The following is a 22,107-nucleotide window of genomic DNA, read 5'->3' as shown; positions in this document are numbered from 1 at the left end:
AGTTCCTGGCTCAGGTTTCAACCCAGCAGCAAACATACTAAATAGCTTTACTCTGCATCCTAAAAAGGTCATTTGAAAATTTGAAAAATGACAAGAGACTTTGGCATTCCATCAACATAAGCACCCTTATCCTGCTTGTCTCTGAATTTGAGACTGACAGATGAACAAATAAGTACATGTAATAAACTAAAACACTGGGCTGCTACTACTTGCCACTTTTATTTTTAAGAGTATTTCTTGCAAATTAAGTTAATGCCTAAGAGAAATGTGTTAGTGTTTAGAAAGCCAGCTTCATATTGACTTCCATTAATAAAAATAATTTTCCTCTCCACAAATATATCACAATGAGGTGGAACAGGGGTTCTATCTTATACCCAAGAGGACCACTATCAAGACTTCAAGGGTTGCTTACAACCAAGAAAGCTAGCGTCTCATATAGCCTCATTAGTTAGATTTATTGAAAAGAAAAGTTTAGGTTTTAAAATCTTGGAACCCAACTATGAGTACCTCGTTTATTAAGGGCAATAAAGCAGGGACTTTGCGATGCCTTTTATCTTATTTCTAATGGCCTCATGACTTTGAGGAAATGGTGTGTGGCCTGCTTTCCTGAAAAGGAAGGGATGTACAGATACTCTGCCCCTGTTTGTTGGTGACTTCAAGTCATTGTTGACTCTTGACAAATGCCTGGGCTGGTCCTTGCAGTTTTCTTGGCAACATTTTGGAAGAGATTTGCCATTGCCTTCTTCCTAGTGTTGTGTGTCTGGCCCAAGGTCTCCAATCTGGCTTTGTGCTTAAAGCAGGTTTAGAACTCACAGTTTTCCAGTTTCTAGCCTGTTGCCAAAACCATTGCACCAAATTGACTCTACTGCAATATTATTAAACTGCCGTACCCCTTCACAGACTCAAAAAAGTTCATTATAATTGCACCCTTTCCCTCCTCTATTGCAGGTCCAATATTAAAGTGGGTGTAATAGCCCTGCTGGATGCTTGCTTGTCTTCCCTTGTCTTTTTCAGAGGAAGACAGGAATATTGCAAGGAAGACAGCTTATGGGCCTGTGGACAGTAACAATCTTACCCTCCCTCAAGAATAGAGACTAGAGATAATTAAGATAGGAGCAATAGTGATAGGGACGGGATATGTGGAAGCAGTGGTTCTAATCCTGATGCTACTGAAGTGACTCTGCTGACATCAGTGATTGATGGTGGAAAGCAAGGATATGGTGCTTTTCTACAGGCAGCATTTAATTCATAGTGACTTAACACTCAACACTTCACTTAACACTGAACATTGTATACACCACACCTTCTATGCTGAGGAAATACTGGAATATGGATTTTGGTAGTTCCACAAGTATTGTCAAAACAAGTAATGATTTATGGCAATGAAGTTTATTGAAGTCTTGGATTTTTGTGGTAAAATTCAGTAACATCTGTGAGTTCATTTTTTTTTTTTTTTAATATGCCGCCCTTCTCCGGAGACTCAGGGCGGCTTACAATGCATTAAGCAATAGCCTTCATACTTTTGTATATTTCATTGTTAGTTGGTGGTCTTTGCATTCTACCGCATAGCTCCCAGCGACTGGTAAGATCCCACAGAGTTGGTCTCCGGGACCCATCAGCTAAACAATGCCGGCTGGCGGGCCCGCGGGGGAGGGCCTTTTCTGTGGCTGCCCCAGCTCTCTGGAACCAGTTACCTCCTGAGGTCTGGACCATCCCCACCCTACTGGCCTTCTGAAAAGCTGTGAAGACCTGGCTTTTCCAGAAGGCCTGGGGCCGTTGATTTCGCTTTGCGATCTGGCGAGATCCGGCCATGAATGATGTGAATGCGTTCTAAGGTTTTTAATGTTTTTTAATCTTTTAAACGTTTTTAGAATGGTTTTTTTTAAATGTATTGTGAGCTGCCCTGAGTCTCCGGAGAGGGGCGGCATATAAATTTAAATAATAATAACAACAACAACAACAACAACAACAACAACAACAACCCTTGGAGCAATACCCAAAGGGCTACCCCGTTATTTAGAAATTCTAAATTTGCCGGACTTGAACATTTTGACTCTATAAAAAACCACCTTACTCGGATCAGCTTACATCCTCCGATGATACCTTAACAGTTCCTAGGTCCTTGGTTAGGACTCGAGCTGCTGAGCTATTAACCAGCCTCAAAGGCTGTGAATCTCACTAAAGATTAACCAATAATAATGATGATGATGATGATGATGATGGTAATAATAATAATAATAATAATAATAATAATAATAATAATAATAATAATAATAATAATGAAGTAAATAAAGGAGGCCTTTTAAAGACATCTAAAACAAAAGCAGAATATAAGAAAGAAGTAATTGAGCAGTGAGCTGAAAATTGGAAACACAAAGCTCTGCATGGCCAATACTTGAAAAGTATTGAAGGCAAAGCTGACCAGAAACTAACTTGGAACTGGTTAAGATCAGGAGTACTGAAAAAAGAAACAGAAAGCTTTATTTTGGCAGCTCAAGAACAAGCCCTAACCACAAACTGCATGAAGGCAAAAATTCAACATGTTACCACCAATAGCAAATGCCGCCTCTGCAATGAGAAAGATGAGACAGTCGACCACCTGATCAGTGGGTGCAGCAAAATATCACAAACTGACTACCTACAACGCCATGACCGTGTTGCTAAGATCATTCACTGGAAATTGTGCCAGAAGTTTGGATTTGAGTACAGCAAAAACCACTGGGAACATCAGGTTGAGAAAGTTTTAGAGAATGAGAAACTCAAGATCTTGTGGGACTTTAGGATTCAGACTGAGAGGCACTTGGTCCACAACACACCTGACATAACAATAGTTGAAAAGAAAAAAGTATGGTTTATTGACATTGCAATACCTGGTGATGCACGGATTGAAGATAAGCAGCAAGAAAAAATCACAAAGTACCGGGATTTGCAAATTGAAGTTGAGCGACTGTGGAAAAAGAAACCGTGTGTTGTCCCGATTGTAATTGGAGCCCTTGGAGCAATACCCAAAGGGCTACCCCGCTATTTAGAAATTTGCCGGACTTGAACATTTTGACTCTACAAAAAACCACCTTACTCGGAACAGCTTACATCCTCCGACGATACCTTAACAGTTCCTAGGTCCTTGGTTAGGACTCGAGCTGCTGAGCTATTAACTAGCCTCAAAGGCTGTGAATCTCACTAAAGATTAACCAATAATAATGATGATGATGATGATGATGATGATGATGATGATGATGATGATGATGATAATAATGTTAATATGTTATACAATCCTAATTCATTCCCAAACTGCCAATATTTAATTCATAGGTGCTAAAATTACAGTTTTGGTTAGACTTTCAATAATAATATAGGGAAATATTAAATGGTGACAAATATAAAAAGAAGGAACAGGGATGATGAAAAACTTCTTTAAAATGCAGTTCTGGAATTAACCAGCAGTCATGAAAATTAACAAGTGCATCATATAAAATAACTATTTTTGTATTTATTATCTTTTATCAATAGGGAAAAAAATCATTCCAGTGATGTATTTGGGTCTTTAAATAGTTTATGTTGTGTTTTAAAATATCCACAAGATGTCAGTGCAAGCATTCATACAAAGATTGCTTTTAGCAGATTTAACCATTTATGGCATTAGTTGGTATATTTCACCCTATGTCTTTTCTCTTAATGATTATTTGAAGAAAACAGGTATCATTCCAGCTGTGACCTATTTTACCTTTTTTTAAAAAATCTTTATTTCTATCATTGACACTACTAAGACTTTTAACCTCAGATATGTGGAGCAGGGGAATTTACATTTTGGTTATATTTTATAAAATGCAATATTCCGAGTCATTTTAGCATTGGTATTTGTTATTTCTGTTATTTCTGCTGTTTCTGCTAGTTTTTTGGAACTTAAAAGGTCCTTAAAAGGACCGTGGGGTTGTGTGTGAAGCCAGGAGATCCTCGCGGATGTCTGGCTACCAGTCCGTCTGTTACTCATTTAGCACCACCCAGGAGGCACGTATGACTTAAGGATCGCCACAGACGCAAGTAACTTTGCCTCCCTTTTTTTTTTCCCTTTTAGGTTTTCTTACTGTTTTTTTTTATTGTTTTAATTATTTTTAACCTGTAAAAATGAAGTGTTTTAATACTGTGTGTGACCAACCATACGCTAAATAAATAAATTTATAAAATGCAGATATATTGTTTACAAAGCTACTTATAATTCACTTTCACATGTGTCCAATCTCTTTTTTTGTATAAAAATAGGAGGGGCTATTTAATCTACAAAACTACTGCAGAAGGAAACTGAGGGGTTTGTTTAGCTAATCAAGGATTACACATTTATGTAAATTAAATAATAAATAGGGCTGTGGTATTTTTTTTATATTTATATTTTATATTTTATGCAATTTATATGCTGCCCTATCTCCAAGGACTCAGGGCGGCTCACAACGGTAAAATGCATGTATTACTGCATTTTAAAATCCCCTTTTGTGTTAATCTGTATTAATATCAACAGGACAACTTCAGTTATGAAAAACAGAAAAGCTATTATCAAGTCCCATTTGATTGGGACTTCTGATATACAGTAAATGGTTAGCTTAGGAGACGGCTATACCATGTGAACATAGCCAGCATTCTATAGAAAATGAGGAGATAGCATAACTATAAAGTTGTCAGATGTAAATAAAGATGTAAATAAAGATATAAATTGTCTATCATTGTTTTGCCCATCTTGCTGGGAGTGAGAGGGTGAACAGGGAGACCACCAAGCAAACATTTCTTTGAGTAATACAGTTGCTCATGAGAGTTAGTCTCTTAACCCTGGGCTATTGTGGAGTAAAAATTTTAACTCTTTTATTGGTTGGATATGTTTGTCCAATAGACAAGCCTTACCCAACTTAATATGTTATGCAGATAAGGCCACTGAATTACATAGCCAACCATAGCATACTATGTTATGAATACCCAGCCTTTAATTTATGGTTCATTGTATCATATGAACCTTGAAAACTGAGTTGAATAAGTCATGATAAAGTTACCCATGGTTAACAGTGCTACGTGATCACAGTGTCTACCGAAGCATCATTGCCTTGAAGATGTGGTTTTCTTTCCCATAATTTTTTTTTTAAATCACTTATCTCTTTCTATTCTCCTACATATTTGAATGTCTTCCTAGTGATTTTCCCTTAAGAAATATGAAAAACCATCCAGTTTGCAATCAACATTATCCAGCAATTTAGAAGCAAATATTAAAATACTCATTTCAGTTCATATTTTATCAGAACAAAAATGGTGTGATTTGTACCTAAAATAATCCACTTTTTGTGTTATTAAATCATTAAAAGGATCATTTATATAATTACCATTTGTAATAAGTTTTAAAACTATAAATTTAATCTTTAAACCAGATGCCCTGCAAAATATTGTGTAAGTATATTCAGTTATTTGGTATTAGTTATTTTCTTATTTTATTTTTTTTAGAATCTCTGACCTGCAGTAACCTAAGCTTTTCTATAGAATTAGTTGTAATTGCCTTTAATTAAAAATCACTATCAAAGTGTTACTAATTGCAGTAGCTCTTTTATTTGGTATTATGAATAGTTTTTATATATAAGGATTTGAATAAGCAAATGGAATATGCCCTGTTTCATAGGTTATAAGGGAAAATATTAAAAAATCTATTGCAGGTTCATTTTTTGGTAGAATTGAATGAAAACAGTAGGGATGAGAGATCCCTACTCACAGGAAAGTTTTGGCAGGATAGCATTAAAGATTTCATTGTGATTATTAATATTCCCATACTTTTAAAATAGAAAAGAGAAAGCAAGATAGTTACGTCCAAAATGTGCTTTAAATAATCTACAAAGACTGTGTGAAACCAATACAGAAAATGTCATACTTAAACGTTTCAAAACGTTTCTTAAAAATAAAGCTTATATTTAAGAAAAGAGAACCTACTACGCTCTCTGATCATTTGCTTTTCTGGGTTGGAGGACATCATAGTTTATTGTCAAGATTAGAATTTTCTAGAATTGATGTATTTTGTGATATCAGGGTAACAATTAAAAAATCAATATTGCATACCGTATTTTTCGGAGTATAAGACACACCTTAGTTTTTGGGGAGGAAAATAAGAAAAAAGCTGATTGGCGGGTGGATCGGCCTGCCAGAATGCTCCCAATCAGCTGTTTCCAGAGGTGAATTTTAGCAATAGTTAGTTGGTTGTGAGTTCTGTGCCTTGCTTTTTTTTTTTCAGCCTCTGAAACCTCTGTTTCAAAGGCTTTTTTTTCTGCCTCTGAAAACCTCCGAAACAGGGCGGCAGAAAAAAAGCCTCTTTTGTTTCAGAGACATTTTTTCTGAAGCTTGGTTTGGAGGCTTTTTTTCTGAAGCTCAGTTTGGAGGCTTTTTTTCTGAAGCTTCGTCTCTCAGGCTTTTTTTCTGAAGCTCTGTTTATGAGGCTTTTTTCCTGAAGCTTCATTTCTGAGGCTTCATTTCTGAAACTTCGTTTCTGAGGCTTTTTTCATCCTCTGAAACCTCCGTTTGAGAGGCTGGGCAGGGCTACATTCGGAGTATAAGACGCACCCAGATTTTCACCGTCTTTTTTGGGGGGGAAAGGTGCGTCTTATACTCCAAAAAATACGTTATGTAATATCTAGTATAAAGAAATAAGCTATATTGTGCATAGTGTTCTGTACACAGTATTTTAGACTCATACAGTTATTTAGCATATAGCATACAATGTCAGGGAAATCTACACATGCTAGACAATCAAGGCAGACCTGACAGCCTACAATGCTAATTCATTCTGCACTCATGAAGTGAAGAACATTCATTCAATGCTAAACTGGGCAAAGTCAACAAGAAAGTAAATGACTTTCTTATTTAATAATAAATTAATAAAAGGGGGGGACTAAAACAATTGAACTGCAAACAGTTTATAGATGTGACTGGCAGGCCAGATAAAAAGACAGAATTTAGGAAAGAAAATTTATAGATTTTGGGAAAGATAGAGGATCATATATAAAAAGAGCAAAAGTTCAAAAGGGAATAACAAATAAATCTGCCTCCTTCCAAGTCAACCTAACAAATTCCAAAACAAAACCAAGAGATTAAAAAAAGGAAAGCAGTATTACTATATATCCATGATGGCGTGCCAAATGTGGCACGCAGAGCCCTCTCTGTGGGCACGTGTGCATTCGCTCCAGCCCAGCTCCAATTGTGTTTCTCCAGCGTGTTTCACTCAATCAATTCCAACTTCTCATGAAAGAAAAAGATCTCACAAAGTTGGAATTGATTGAGTAAACTTTTTCACTCGCTCACTTCACAATGAGGGAAATGGGTCCCATCTTCCTCAAGCCTACAATGCGACCCATGCGGCTCTTTCACCCTTTTGCTGCAGCGCCCTGTGACCCTGTCACGGCACAGGGATGAAAGAGCCATCACCCTGTCACAGTGGTGGCAATGGGCGGAACCTTAGTGCAGGAGCGAAGTGCCCCTGTACTTGCCTTTGCACGGCAACAGGATTCGGCCTTCAATGTGGAATTTGCTGTTGCCACCAGCAAAGAGGGCTGGGAGAGAATGGTGAGGGCGGATCTTATGGGATGGGGGCCATCCCCCAAGCTAGACTTTCCTTGTCCCTCAGTGGGGCCAAGAGAAAGAAGGGGGCAGCGTGGGGAAGCGCTCCCCTCCCCTGGCCAAGCGCCGAGCACAAAAGCCCAGTGGGAGGGGGGGACGGCTGGCCCGGCAGAAGTGTCCCCATTAGCGAGTTGGATAGTGGAGAGGCCTGGCCTGGTTCTCACAGCAGGACACTCTTCGGCACCTCCAGACACGAGCTGCCGCCTTTGAAACGCACCGTACCTTTGAGGAAGCTGGGCAGCGATAGCTGGGGCCATGGAGGGGCAGTGGAGGCGTCAGGGCTGCTCCCCTGCCCCCCTCAGCAAACCAGGCCTGGAGGAGTGTGGAGAGTTGTGGGACGTGCGCCAGAATGTCAGAAGATGTTCTCCGACATCGCCTCAACACTTGTTTCCAGTGCCCACTCCTCTGTCCTGAAGTGGGATTGAGTGGGGGGTAGGGGGAAGGGAGCAGAGAGCAGGGGGAAGGGGAGGGGAGGTTCTTGGAGGAGAAGCCCGACTGGCTTTCCTTTGGGCGTGGGGTGGAGAAGAGAAACTCCGCAAAATGCCACTCAACCTACTTCAGTTTTGTGCATATATGGAAGTAAAGCTGCAACCAGGTTTGAGATTGCAAAGCTAGAAAGTCCATCTGGTATCTGAATTGCATGTAAATGTTTTCAAAGTGTTGAAAAATGTGATTTGGCTTGACACCTGAAATTGATTTTACTGTGAACATTTAATTCAAATGGGCTTTCAATCAAATCTCTTTTCAAATGGAATCATTTTGACACTTCACATAGCCCAAGTGTGTTTGATTTATATTCTCCAATTTTGTCTTTGAAAAGTAGGTTACTGATAGCTTGTCCTAAGATTACCAGTGAATGACATAGGAAAGTGAGTCTCCCTGTTCCTAATCTTTTGTTCTAATCAATGCACTGGATGCCAGTTGTCTCATTAATTATGCCTTCTGAGTATAAATGTTAAGGTTATACGGGGATAATGTTTTGTATACAACACCAGAGAACTGCCAGTTACCAAGAAGGGAAGTTTGTAGTATATGTGATGAGGGAACATGATGTATCTCACCACATATTATGGCTTTGAATTGAATAGGTGATGAACAGAGGAAAGAATGAGGATAGAATCCTACACAATGATGCTGCAGAAGAGAAATATGCCCCACTGCATGTTATTACACATGAACCATACTACATATTGTAAAAAGGTTGGCTATTGTTGCTCTGTTAGAAACATCTCTTAAGCAGAGTTCTCCAAAATGAAATTCTGAATCTAGGCTTTATTCAGCTGTTCAGAACTTAATACACAAATTTGGGAGTTGCATAGACTTGTCTAGTTTTATACTCTATATTCTTTCTATAATCTAAAGTTACAATATCAAGTTCAAATTGATATTCTAAGTGGAAATTGTATTTGAGAAGAAGTATGTTTTGGTGGATAGCTTGTACCATGCATAAATCCTGTTGACTTGAGAAGCATTCAGAAGCATTCAGTATAATTTAGATCAGAGGTGGGATACGGTGGCCCATGCTGGCTCAGGAATTCTGGGAATTGAAGTCCACAAATCATAAAGGAGCTATCGTTCTCCACCTCTGATTTAGATAGTACTATCAGTTTTCCAGGCAGTTTAACATTCCATTAGCAAAACTGACCAAGTCCCTTTCTCCTGCCATCTAAAATGCAAAGATGGGGAAGAGAAAAAAGAGACAGGGAGAGATGAGAAGGTAAGTTGCTAAATGTGGAAAATATTTTTTTAAAAAATTTAAGACTTAAGAATAGTGAGTAAAAGTTAAGCATGAGACAAGCAATGTTTTTGACTTTGGAGCTGCATTTTAGAAAGAAGATGTTTTTGCCCCATTAATACCCCATTATTAGGTATAGAATCCCTGGCTCAACCCGAGGTGCATACTGTATATTCACTTCTATTGGATTACTGGATACGTGTGATTAAGCAATTGTGTCTTTTCAGGCATCTGTAGTTTTAAAATGCCAAATGGATATAATAAGCTGGATGTATTTATTGTGATGCTTATAGGGAGGTGGGGGGGAGAAGAGACATTAAAATTTACAAGGTGCTTTATTCCAGAATAAATAAGATAATGGTATATTATCTTAGAGCAATGCTATCAAAACTCCCGGCCCATGGGCCGGATACGTCACGCGCTGGCCATGCCCATTCCCGGTTTAGCGAAGGGGGGAAAAGTCCCAATACATCATGCGACGACGCCGTGACAATGTGAGTTTGACACCCCTGCATAGAGGAAAAGAGGGCTATGATTTATTCGGAATAGATAATAGATAAATCAGATCTGTTAATTTAAGGTGGCAAGTTGAGTGATTTAATGGACAAGATTTCATCAATAAATACTGAAAGAGATGAAGTCTGGAGAAAGTAGTAGGAGAGAAAGATAGCTAATTAGTTTTCCTATGGAAGCTAGTAATACATGAAGTAAAGAAAGAGGACTAAGTACAGCATGAAACACAGAAAATAATTTCAGAATTAGACCTGTATTGTAATACAAGCTAGGAAGATAAAATACAGAGAAGGACAGTTGAAATTTAAATGAATAAAAGCAGTTAGATAGTTTGATTTTTCCTTAGCATATGCTTAGCAACTTGGGGACGCATACCAAATGGAGTCATGAAAATACATGTCACGTTTGCTTGAACAGTGGAGCATTGGCTGAGAGGGGATAAAAGTAAAGAAAAAAGTCTAGGAAGAGGTCAGAAGTTGGAGATAAATAATGGAAATAAACTTCAAGAAATATATTATTAGATTGTAGGTCACAGTACAAGCAAGATGTTGAGTGGTACAAACAGTGAGATGGGGAGGATGTATTAAAAGTGACAGTGTGATGTTCAAACAAGAAAAAATATCCATAATGGAAAGAGCTAAAGAGTACAGTTCTTAAAGATCAATGGAGTGACCATGGCAGCAAATAGTAGAAATGAAAAGTGGGTGCCAGTGATGGAAATGTAACTTGAAGACGAGAGGTAGCTAGATTTTTTCTTGAAGATTGAAGTCACAAGGGAACAATCTGGATGTGTTATGAAAGAAAGCAAAAGCTAACAACTCAGACAATATGGAAGAAAAAGCCCAGGAGAATGACATAGCAACAAAGCGCTGCCAGAGAGAATACAAAGGCACAGAATGACTGCCAAAAATTTAAGAAGCAATCAAAGCTGAAACATACAGGTGGCCTCCAATTTCCCTTCTGTTTGTTGGTTTTTGAAAAAAAAAACCCCACAAAGAGCTCTGATAGGAGAGCAGCAGTGAGGGCAGTTTCCAAAGAGAGGGCATATTTTGGTGTCGAAAGAAATTTGTTACAGAGTTAGCCTAACTGTTTTGTGCAAAGGCATCATGAGCTGAAGCAGCTGCAGTGAATGAAAGGTGGTGGATGAGTGACTGTAACAATGCTAGAGGCAACAGGGAACAGGCTGAGACAAGGGACTAAGAGGGTGAAATGATTAGAAATCTGAGAGAACAAGAAGTGACCTACATCAAAAGAAAGAAAGCAGTAGGGCAGAAAGTAAACATTTTAAAGGTGCAGATCTGAAGTATCAGATGCCTACATTTACACAGTCAATAATAGTGTGACTAGAGTTTTCCATGTCCATTTATGTCTTTTGAGAAGGGTGGGGGGAGGCTTTCAGGCTATTTTATGGCAGCAGGATATAACCAGTGTTTCCTTTCTGAGCATGTGTTGTGCATTTTTATATAAACAGGAAAAAAACCATAGTCAACATGTCGTTTTTCATTTCTAAATCAAGCCCAATAATACATATTAACATATTGACTATGAATGCTCCCTCTCCCTGTGGAGAATTTAGCTCTAATTTTAACACTCACGCTTTTAGGAAGATGATTCTTTAGGGTTTGAAGTTATCTCTGTAGAGCCATTTCGTAATAATCTGCCTTGCTTGAGTCTGATCACTGCAGTTGATTCCATGCATTGATAATGAAGCCTGAAGATTGTTTGTTTCTCGGTATAAATCCACTCCAAATACCTTCTACTTCAACAGTGCTGTGTGTATATATTTCAGTACAAGTGAATGTGTGGAACTAAAATTGCTGCAATTTCTTTACAAATGACTCAGTATGCTTGTCCTTCCCTAAAATGCTGCCAGCGTGTAAAGGATTTTCAATGAGCAGTGCAAATAAGCCAGCAGTGGAGAAGGTTTGAAGCTGCACTGGTATAACAGTTTCCTGGCACACAGATGATCAGGGCTGGAGATCCAGGTCTCTGTAGTATCCAACCCATCTTCTGTTGCTGGTCACAAATTGGAAGTTTTGAATTTCTAGCCTGGTGTCTTTTACAAGCTGGATATTTAGCACGACAGTACCATCATGTGGAGTGGACTTCCTAGCAGAGGTGAGCAATGCTTTTTTAAAAAAATATAAACATTACAGAATTATACTCATTTCAAAATGAGATGCAGCCTTGTAATCCTCACATGTTTGGAAGTGGAATTTTGTTTGTCACCTATAGCAAAAGAACAAGGCTAAAAAAATTATGAGAAAACAGGTTATTATTTTTCTGATTGTAACTAATAACGTATTGCAAATGCAATTCTATGTAATGGGTTGTCTTCTCTGTATTGCTGGTGTAGTATTTATTACCAGAAGAAACTCTCCTGGCAGAATAGTCATTATGCATTTCAAATACATTAACACACATCTATTGATACAATATGACAAGCTGATGATTAACGAATGAGGCTAATTAATCATCAGTGTGATTATATACTTGTGGTCAGGAAACAAACTGCAGAGCATAAAATCCTATTTATGAAAAGCTTGACTTGAACTATAAATGGCAAATGTACCTTTCAGCTAATAAAGTTAAAAGCAAAAGCAATATACTGACGTGATATGTATCTGATTTTGTCAGTATTAAAAGATACGACCTGCCAGATATGGGACAACCTCTAGTAATTTGTTTGCAATGATAACTTGTTTTATAAGAGGAATAAAATTCCTATAACTTCTGCCTAACAATACTTTAATTAAATATGACATTTAAACGTTGCAAATCTTTTTAAAGACCTGAATACATTGCTGGTAATAATCTCTGCAATTCACATTATCAGTCTCTTAAGTTTAAAAACAACATGTCAGAGGATTAAGTTGTGTTTACATGTCTAAAAAGTTCTGCCCAATCATTTCAGTTTGTAAATTATTCACCAAATCTTGTTATTTGCTTGCTTCCTCTTTGGATATTTGTTTTAGGGATGGGTGGTAATATCCAATAGGAAAGAAAAACCATTTCTTGTTACAAAATGAATAGTAACTCTGCAGTCCTTTCATAAGAACCTAAGCCATCTCATGCTTTTTGCTGTAAATTTGTTCACAAGGCAGTTGTTTTTATAGCGTTCAACCCTAGAGTTATGGAAAAGAATGTATATAGGTTTGACAGAAGATTCGAGAATTTCTATTTACTAACAGTACATGTAAAGCATGGCTAACCAGCAGAAAACCTATTTCTATTTAGCCGATCTGTCTTTGCAAGTCCCAGGGCCACTCTCTTGCTAGAAGCCACTGTGTGCTTTTGAAAGCATGAAATTAGTTTCATATACTGAGCACATGGTTTCTCATTTAGCAGTTCTTTTTATGGAAATGGCCAATTTATGGTTCACTGCCAGAACTTTTGTCTTCTGTCAAAGCTGATAGCTTCTGCTAAGGTGTCCATGAGAGATACTAAAAAATGAAAAGAGTTAAATGGAAAAGGGGGAAAACCCTAATTAGAACTAAGAAAGGTATAATGGATTTGCAGATTTCTTTCAGAATATTATTTGGATATGCCTTTTTTTCTCATCAATGCCTGAATTTGACCTGTTTTTGTGAACATTAATAAAACTTGCAAGGAACTCTACTGCATGTAAGGAGTATTTAAAATGGACTTTTAAGCTAATGAAAAACTATTCTGTTATACTTTTCCTTATGTTCATTTTTCAAAGGAAAGATATAAAACTGTACTGTAATTCTTATTTTATTTTGAGTTGGATCCAAAATGCTTGATAATATTGATCTAATGCTGTAATAATTGTAACATTCTTATTGTGAGTGAGTTGCATAAAAGTATCAATTAAAAAACAAAATCAATGAATGCAAATGTCAAGCAGTAAAAATGGTATTTTTTGCTCTATTTACATAACATACTGTACTACTAATGTGTTACTCATAACTTTCATGTCTTAAAAGAGATTTATTAGGTATTTGTTACCTTCAGACATGCTGGTTTTTTGGGATAGTTAATATTATATATACTAGGTATATAGTAGTGGTAATTCCTGAAGAAATTTAACATGTGTACAGGTAGTCCTCAACTTACAACCACAATTGAGCCCAAAATCTCTGTTGCTAAGTGAGATCCTCTGGGTGCCGTCGGCCAAACAATGTTGACTGGCGGCCCCCAGGGGGAGAGCCTTCTCTGTGGGGGCACCTACCATCTGGAACGAGCTCCCCCCGGAGATACGGAGGATCCCGGATCTGCGTACCTTCTGTCGCGCGCTCAAGACGTTCTTATTTCATCAAGCTGGCCTGACCTAAGTCTTTCCCCTTTTTAAATGGAAATTTTAAATTTGGTTTTAAATTATTGGGGTTTTAAATTTTCAGCCAAATTATTTAATTTGTTTTAATTTATTTTAAATTTTGTATTTATATGTTTTATTCTATGGCTGTTCATCGCTCTGAGTCCTTCGGGAGTAGGGCGGTATACAAATTCAATAAAATAAATAAATAAATCATTGTTAAGTGAGTTTTGCCCCATTTTACAACCTTTCTTGGCACAATTAAGTGAATCACCACAGTTATTAAGTTAGTAACATGGTTGTTAAGTGAATCTGGCTTCCCCATTGGTTTTGCTCGTCAGAAGGTCGGAAAAGGTGATCGCATAACCTGGGACATTGTAACTGTCATAAATATGAGTTAGTTGCCAAGCATCTGAATTTTGATCACTCTGATCATGGGGATCCTGCAACCGTCATATGTGTGAAAAACGGTCATAAGTTACTTTTTTCAGTGCCATTTGGTCTAAAACAATCACTAAGTTGTAAGTCAAGGACTATCTGTACGTATACATATATGTATATATAAATACAGCAAGAGATACCTAGTTGGATAAGGGAGCTGCAAACAGTCTTCCTTCTTTCCACCATTAAAGAAAGTGTAAAATGGTCTTAGCATAATATTGAAAAGTTCACTTTACACTATATCCTTCTTTCTATGGGCAAATAATATATGTATGCTTAAAGCTTATACAGGTCTGTGTGATTTCACATAAAACTCATAAGAGCAGTTACACCTTACACTGAATTCTTGCAGGCTGATTTAAACAATTGGCCTAGTACAAATTTTGAATAAGCCAAAATATGGATTGTTTGATTTTGACTTAACATGTGAACCTGATAGTAGTGGTTTGTAAATTGTGATTAATGGCTTAGTGTGATGTTCAAACCCAGCTCATTCTGTTTAGTTTGGAAACCATGAGCATAGCTTAGCTCAGTCATTTTGTTATGTGTAAACAAAGATTGCTTTCCCTTTGAGTTGCTATATATTAATATAGATAATAGATATAGTTGCTATATCTATCTTTATGGCATCAGATTGGAGCAAGATCTAAACAATGGTTTTACTTAAGTTGAAATTAAACAGACAATGCAGTGAGATGAAAACCAAACTACTGTAAATAGTCACTTCTACTAGTCTTGTAATATTTCTTATATTTGGGGGATCCTGTTTCCTGAAAATTAGTTTAGGAATAGATCAAGTAAGATTGTTATGTCATTATTTACTCTAGATATGTTGAAATAAAAAAACTCAATAATGAATTAAATATATGTATGAGATTTTTTCCATACCATCATTACATCAGTCTTCTACGTTTGATCATAATGTCTCTAGATCAGGGGTGTCAAACTTGCAGTGTCATGTTGTCATCATGTGATGTATCACAACTTTTCCCCCTTCGCTAAACCGGGGTAGGCATGGCCAGCGCATGAGGCATCTGGCCGTGGGCTACGAGTTTGACACCCCTGCTCTAGACTGTAAATGATGTTTAGTTTACTCTTAAATGGTTTTGTTTGAGGAATAACATTGTGCTTCAGAACAGGAATATCTTCTATAGTGCAAAGAAAAACAAAGATAGCTATTTTTTTTTGTTTTACATATAAAAATTATCTAGAATATACAATATGAGAAGAATCACTTTTATCTAACATGTCTGTATCTTCCAAGTCATTGTCAATAATTTTTAATCCAAACAAGTGAATGCGTATTCGGACATACATTTCACTGATCTGATAAAGACTTAATCTTCATCTCAAAACTCTGGATAAGATTACAACTTCTATCAACATTTAATTCAGTGTTTCTCTTTGGTATTTCCCAGTGTTTGCCAATACAGTTTTTGAAAATAAGTATCACTAGAATTTTGGATTGTTGGCAATTCAAATTTCAGAAAGGCATTTTATTATTTACTGTCACACAGAAGATCACCAGATGTTTTTAAACAGTGTTAATCTGCTTCTGATAGAGCACATGTTTTTTCCAAGTGTAAAATGCAAATAATAATACTAAAAATATAATACCCAGAGAAATTTAATTACAGTTACAGTGGACAGTACTTGCCTGGTTGGATTAATATGTGACTTCATGAAAGAAAATCAGTCTCTGTCTCTGTCACACACACACACACACACACACACACACACACACACAAATTCCAGCATATTTTTTGTGATACTACCATAATATTACCTTATTTATTTAAATTTATTGTAGCTGCCCACTCCACTAGGCTCTGGGTGGCTTACAAATACCATTTAAAAAAACATACAACATTATGAACAGTCCAGAACACTTATAACAATAAGAAACCAAGACAGGGACCCCACAAACAAGCTTGAGACTACAATGGCATTTTAAGAGCTTTTCAGAACTCCAGGAGAGGATGCTGTCTGTATTTCTGGGGAGATGCTGTTCCAGAGACTGAGGGCTGTTATAGGCAAGGCAAACTCCCTCGGTTATGTAAGATGATAGTATTTGATAGAAAGAAGCTGGAGCATACCTACTCTGCTGGAATGTACTGGGCAAGTAGAAACAATTGTTCATAGTTGATCCTGCAGATCAGGTTCTATACTATAAAGCTTTATAGGTAACGACCAACACCTTGAATTGCATCTGGAAATGGATTGGCAACCAATGCAGCTTATCTAGCAGTTGTAACACAAGGGCCTATCAAGAAGCGCATTCAACCCTTCAAGGTAGATCAGACTAGGAATCCAATGTTATGTGCATCAGTATTATTTTTATTGTAAAGCTACGGTGATAGAATCTTGCAAGTTTGAATGCACTTTCTCCCTGTATATTCGTGAAGGTCTTGTTTGAGACATTTACTTTTTACTGACTATTGTCTTAGTAATGGCTTTTCCTCCTGCCCCTCAAGGCCTTTCCCACTGCATTCCACAATTACTCCTTGGGATGCTGCATTTTGAACCAACTGTAGTATCTGGATGGTCTTCGAGGGCAGCCCCACATAGAGCATATTGCAATAATCTAGTGCCGTGATGGCAAACCTATGGCACACGTGCCGGAAGTGGCACACAGAGCCATCTCTCCGGATGTGCGAGCCATCACCCGTTGCTCTTCCAGGTTCTGGCGCACTGGCCAGCTGGTCTTCACATACGTTGGTACAGCGGAAACCGGAAGAGCAGCTGCCTGGTGCGCATGTGTGCACCGGGAAGATGATCTTCTGGTTTCTGGTGTGCGCATGTGCACTGGCCAGCTGGTCTTCGCGTATGCATGCATGCCAGAAACTGGAAGGCCAGGTGGCTGGTGCGCATGCCGGAAACCGGAAGATCACCTTCCCAGTGTGCGCATGCGTACCGGGGAGCTACAGAACCTATGGCACGGTGCCGAAAAGGTTTGCCAACACTGATCTAGTGTAAGGTGACCTGGGCATGAGTGACGTACTGAAGGGCCTTAAGGAAGGGGTGCATCTGGTACATAGAACGAACCTGTATAAAAGTCCTTCTGGCCGGAGGTACCCCTCACTCTTTGAGTAGTAGCTGTGAGTCCAGATGTTGCTCACCAGTCTAGAATGGGGAAGTGCTATACTATCTGTGGCCAATGATGGAAGCCCTTGATTCTAGAAGACCAAGCAGCCACAGTCACCCAGGCTTGTCAAGATTGAGTTGAAGTCTGTTCCTCTCCATCCAGACCTGAAGAACCTCACTGGTTATTGTCATGTCTCTGTGTCTTCCTTACATGCAAAACATCACAGATAAAATAATCAAAAGAAATGATTACAAATTAGTGAAGTTTATTTCAGTAAAGGTAAATTAATACTTAATTTTGCTTTTTCGTTAACATTTAAAGTAAACTGGAATATAAATTTAAAAATCACTTTAAAACGGAAAAGATGGGAAGGTATACACAAATGCAACTATAGTCATTACTTTATTTGCTTGTTTGGTATTTTAATGATTAATGCTAATACTTTAATTTCTACAGAACTTTCAGAATGTATATTCAATGATCTCTGAACTTTGTATCTATTATCAGCTTGCTTACTTGCTTATATGCCATCAAGCCAATATCTACTCTTACAGACACCTAGATAGATTTTTCTCTAGGACAATTTCTCCCCAACCTGATATTTCAGGTGATTTTCTTGGTAAAGTAAAGCTGCATTAAAAAGGAGATCCAGAGCTGTCCCATTAAAGGGTTTTGAAGTTTCTCTGATGTTTTCCCCATATGAATAAATTATTTCATTGTCATAATTCACTGTCATTTGGGCTTTTCACTGATTTGCTCTCAAAACAAGACAACCATGTATATCACATTTTATACCATTATTCTTACCCTTTAATCATTGATTATGCCATTAACAAGTTACCAAGAAGTATCATTTTCTTAACCATAGCTTCTGAACATTCGTTGCCGTATATATATATTTTCACTCTGTATGTGAATTTATGAAAATATAATAGTCTAATACGAGTTGGTGGATGTATCTGGGATTTTGAAAGTATCTTACAGTAATTCTCATAAAATGATTGCCATGCTTGGTATGCCCAGTCTCAAAGCACTCAATTACTAGGATACAACTGGTGAAGTGATTGTTGTACATGTGTAATATGCATGCCAGAAGCAGGAGATAAGCAACAATGTTCTCTTGTTTCCCTTTATTTCTACAAGTAACTTCTGATATGGTGTGGCAGTAATTATTTCTGTTAGTCTGTTACTTGTCCTTCAGTAAACTGTTTATTTAATTACCTCACACCTCACCTGTGTTACCTAAATCTATCAAGTAAACGTATAAATTCATTGTAAAAAAACCACAGCTGCACTACACAGGTTGTTGCTCAACAAGCATTGTAGCTTTCCAAAGTGTCTCTGCCACTTCAACAGATGCCAAACCTGGACTTTAGCCACTCACCATCTTATTTTCTAAAAATGCTTCCAGGAATTAAATTATATCCTATTTTTTTATAGTAGTGCTTTTTGTAAAGCATACTAACTTCTAATTTATTCCCATTTATTAAATTTTAAGTAAAAACATCTTTGAAGAAGTCCTGAGGATTAGAAAGCCTGGTGTCAAGGCAGATGTCACCAATCACATTGGTGCCCTTAGGCATTGCGTTGGACAGAACCTGGGTTTACTGTAGATTTCCAATATTTAGTTTTCACTGCCTTTAGTTAGAGAAATTATAATGTTATAACTTCAACTATCACAGTGGAAATTGGCAGCATAATTTGGCTTGAAAGCTAAGTTGATTTCAGGCAATACATCAGAAGCTATAGCAAAAATTGAGGAAGGACAAAATATGGACATATACCCTGTCAGACTAGTTTCTCTAGATGAGTCATTCAGTTTCTCATGCATGCATGCATTCATTTCATTCTTACATGCTTATACACAGATTTCCAGAAATACCTAGCTGCAATTATTAGGCTTTAAAATATGTTACCCTTGAACTAGTAGCTTCTATTTTGAATCCTGCCAGAAGTTGTAGTGGATTTTATGGGAGAGGATTGCAGTATTTGGGAGAGATTAAACTTGAAGGAAAAACCAACCAAGTAGATGAGAAACTCACAGGATTTAACAGCGAATGTTATAGGATTATATGTTCAGAAGTCTTCCTGCTCACAAGTCTATGGTTTAAAATGTGAATGAGCTGTTTTGTTTTGTTTTGTTTTGTTTTATGTCTCCCATTTGCCATGAGATTTTGGGGACTAACAACCAGCTAAAAACATCAGCAATATTAACAAAACAGCAATTATTATCACATTAAAGGCAGCTTATATATCCATAAATCCATAAAAACTATGATATAATAGCAATAGCACTTAGACTTATATACCGCTTCACAGTGCTTTACAGTCCTCTCTAAGCAGTTTACAGACTCAGCCTATTGCCCACAACAATCAGGGTCCTCATTTTACCAACCTCGGAAGGATGGAAAGCTGAGTCAACCTTGAGCCTGTGAGACTCAAACTGCTGACTGCTGGCAGTCAGCAGAAGTAGCCAATGCTTTTTTAAAAGGCTGGCCTAAATTCTTGGCTTTTTTGCAATTAAGAAACTTAGGTCAGAAGTAATTTCTGATCTTGAGGATGGTCCCTGCATGTGGGCAGCCCTTATACTGATTGGCCTTTTTTAATTGTAATAATAGTGAACACATTTCAGTTACACCAGGGTTATAGAATACTAACTCCAGAATTATATGCCATAGGACAGAGATGGGCAAATGTGGCTTTTTTACAACCTGTGGACTTCAACTCCCAGAATTCCTGAGAGAGCCAAGCTGTTTCAGGAATTCTGGGAGTTGAAGTCCACAAGTTGTAAAAGAGCCACATTTGCCCATCCCTGCCATAGGATATTGGAGAAACTGTATGAGTCCATCTCATGTACATAGCTTGTCACAAGCAAATGTTAAAATGCTACTTTTCATATTTATAATGTAAATAGCTCAAAATCAATATTTTATAGAGAAACAGTATATCCTATACTGCTGATGTTTTTATGACAATCTGTGACCCATTGGATCATTGTTTCAGAGATATTTCTTTACTACTATTCATGTAGTCCATGACCCTTGTGCACCTCCTCACATCCCTTCATATTCTCCCCAACCTCCGTTGCACCCTCACAAATCCTCCCTGACCCTTGCCACACTCCTCAGACACCCTCACCAACCCGCACCCTCATATACTCTCCTTCACATGTTCTGTGCCTCTTACACACCCCTGCACACCCTCCTCCACCCTTGCTCCATCTCTCTCTCACACACCTTGCTTCCTCCCTCACCCAGCAGCAGGCACTTACCTGTCTGCTGGCCTTGGACTTGCAACTTACTGCCAGATTCCCAACTGACTTGTGGGAAACTGGCAGGGAACATTGAAAATGTTCTACAGCAGTACAGCAGCATTGATGGGCCCATAATTTTCCAAAATTTCAATCCCACAGGAGTCATCGCTCCTGGATTTTAGATGCATTCACTGAGTTAGCCTATTGGGGTACCTTGGTTCAAAAATGGTTGCCTACGATACACAGTTTTCCTCAGTTGATTATACACAGACAAAAGACTTTTAGTAGTATACAGATTTATTGTATTTCATATTTTAGATGCTCAGAATTTGTGAATAGGTAGTCGGATTTCAATTTTTGATTGAGGCATCATCCTCAAAACTGCAGGCCTATAAATATTTACTGCAAAATAAATCTCAGAATAGAGATCACTCCCAAATAAGTGTGCGCAGGACTACAGCCTAAGTGAAAATATTGTAGTCACCTCTCATTAAAACAGGATTTCATCATCCCCTCTGAGAGCATAATAAATTTCTTTAGCCAATGATATATATATGTACAGGAAACAGTTCTAAGACACCATAAATTGATTGAAGGTCAGCACCCCTGTAAAAATCATTGACTTGCCTGAAGTTAACTTTATAGATTTCAACTGCAGTTAATCTAATAGCACAAGAATAGATCAAGTTTTTTTCCACACTTGTTCATTGGCTAATGATTCAGTCTGATGCATCTCTAGCGGAGAAAGATCTTGCATACAGAAAAAAAAAGCACTCTAGTACAGGGGTGTCAAACTCACGTCGTCACGGCAGCATCACGTGACGTATCGGGACTTTTTTTCCCCTTCGCTAAATCGGGCGTCAGTGTGGCCAGCACGTGACGTAGCCAGCCTGCGGGCTGGGAGTTTGACAGCCCTGCTCTAGTATATTTAAATTCTGAAAAGGTGTAGGAATGATATCACATCCATGATGCCCTACTGCAGTTCCATATTAAGAAGAAGTTAATAGCAACAGTGAATATTGTTTTATGAAACTTAGCCGTCCAGGTAATTGTGATGACAAGGAAGACATTCAGAATTTCTTGGGACTCTATATTGTATGACCTAGTATTAAACAGAATTATGTTGCATAGCACTACCATAATTACTGTACTATCTTTGCTACTAGTGAGGT

At 37.8% G+C, this 22,107-nt stretch overlaps 1 protein-coding gene across 2 annotated transcripts in view; it reads left to right on the top strand.

The window, feature by feature from the left end:
• Nucleotides 1-22,107, top strand: part of ZNF385B (zinc finger protein 385B) — a 267,317-nt gene that overhangs the window by 72,158 nt on the left and 173,052 nt on the right. Inside the window, exon 1 of one of the 2 annotated variants that reach the window (XM_034428674.3) lies at nt 10,244-11,998. The exons of the other annotated variant lie outside the window; for it this stretch is intronic. Within the exon in view, the coding sequence (XP_034284565.1) occupies nt 11,974-11,998 (25 nt within the window). The 5' untranslated portion in view covers nt 10,244-11,973. Of the gene's footprint in view, nt 1-10,243; nt 11,999-22,107 lie in introns of those variants that run through there. 2 annotated transcript variants of the gene reach the window in all.

Source organism: Pantherophis guttatus, chromosome 1 (genome assembly GCF_059756535.1).
Source record: "Pantherophis guttatus breed Tessera chromosome 1, ASM5975653v1, whole genome shotgun sequence".
Classification (NCBI taxonomy): domain Eukaryota; kingdom Metazoa; phylum Chordata; class Lepidosauria; order Squamata; family Colubridae; genus Pantherophis; species Pantherophis guttatus.
Note: the sequence above shows the minus strand (reverse complement) of the source record. Positions and strands in the feature narration are given on the sequence as shown.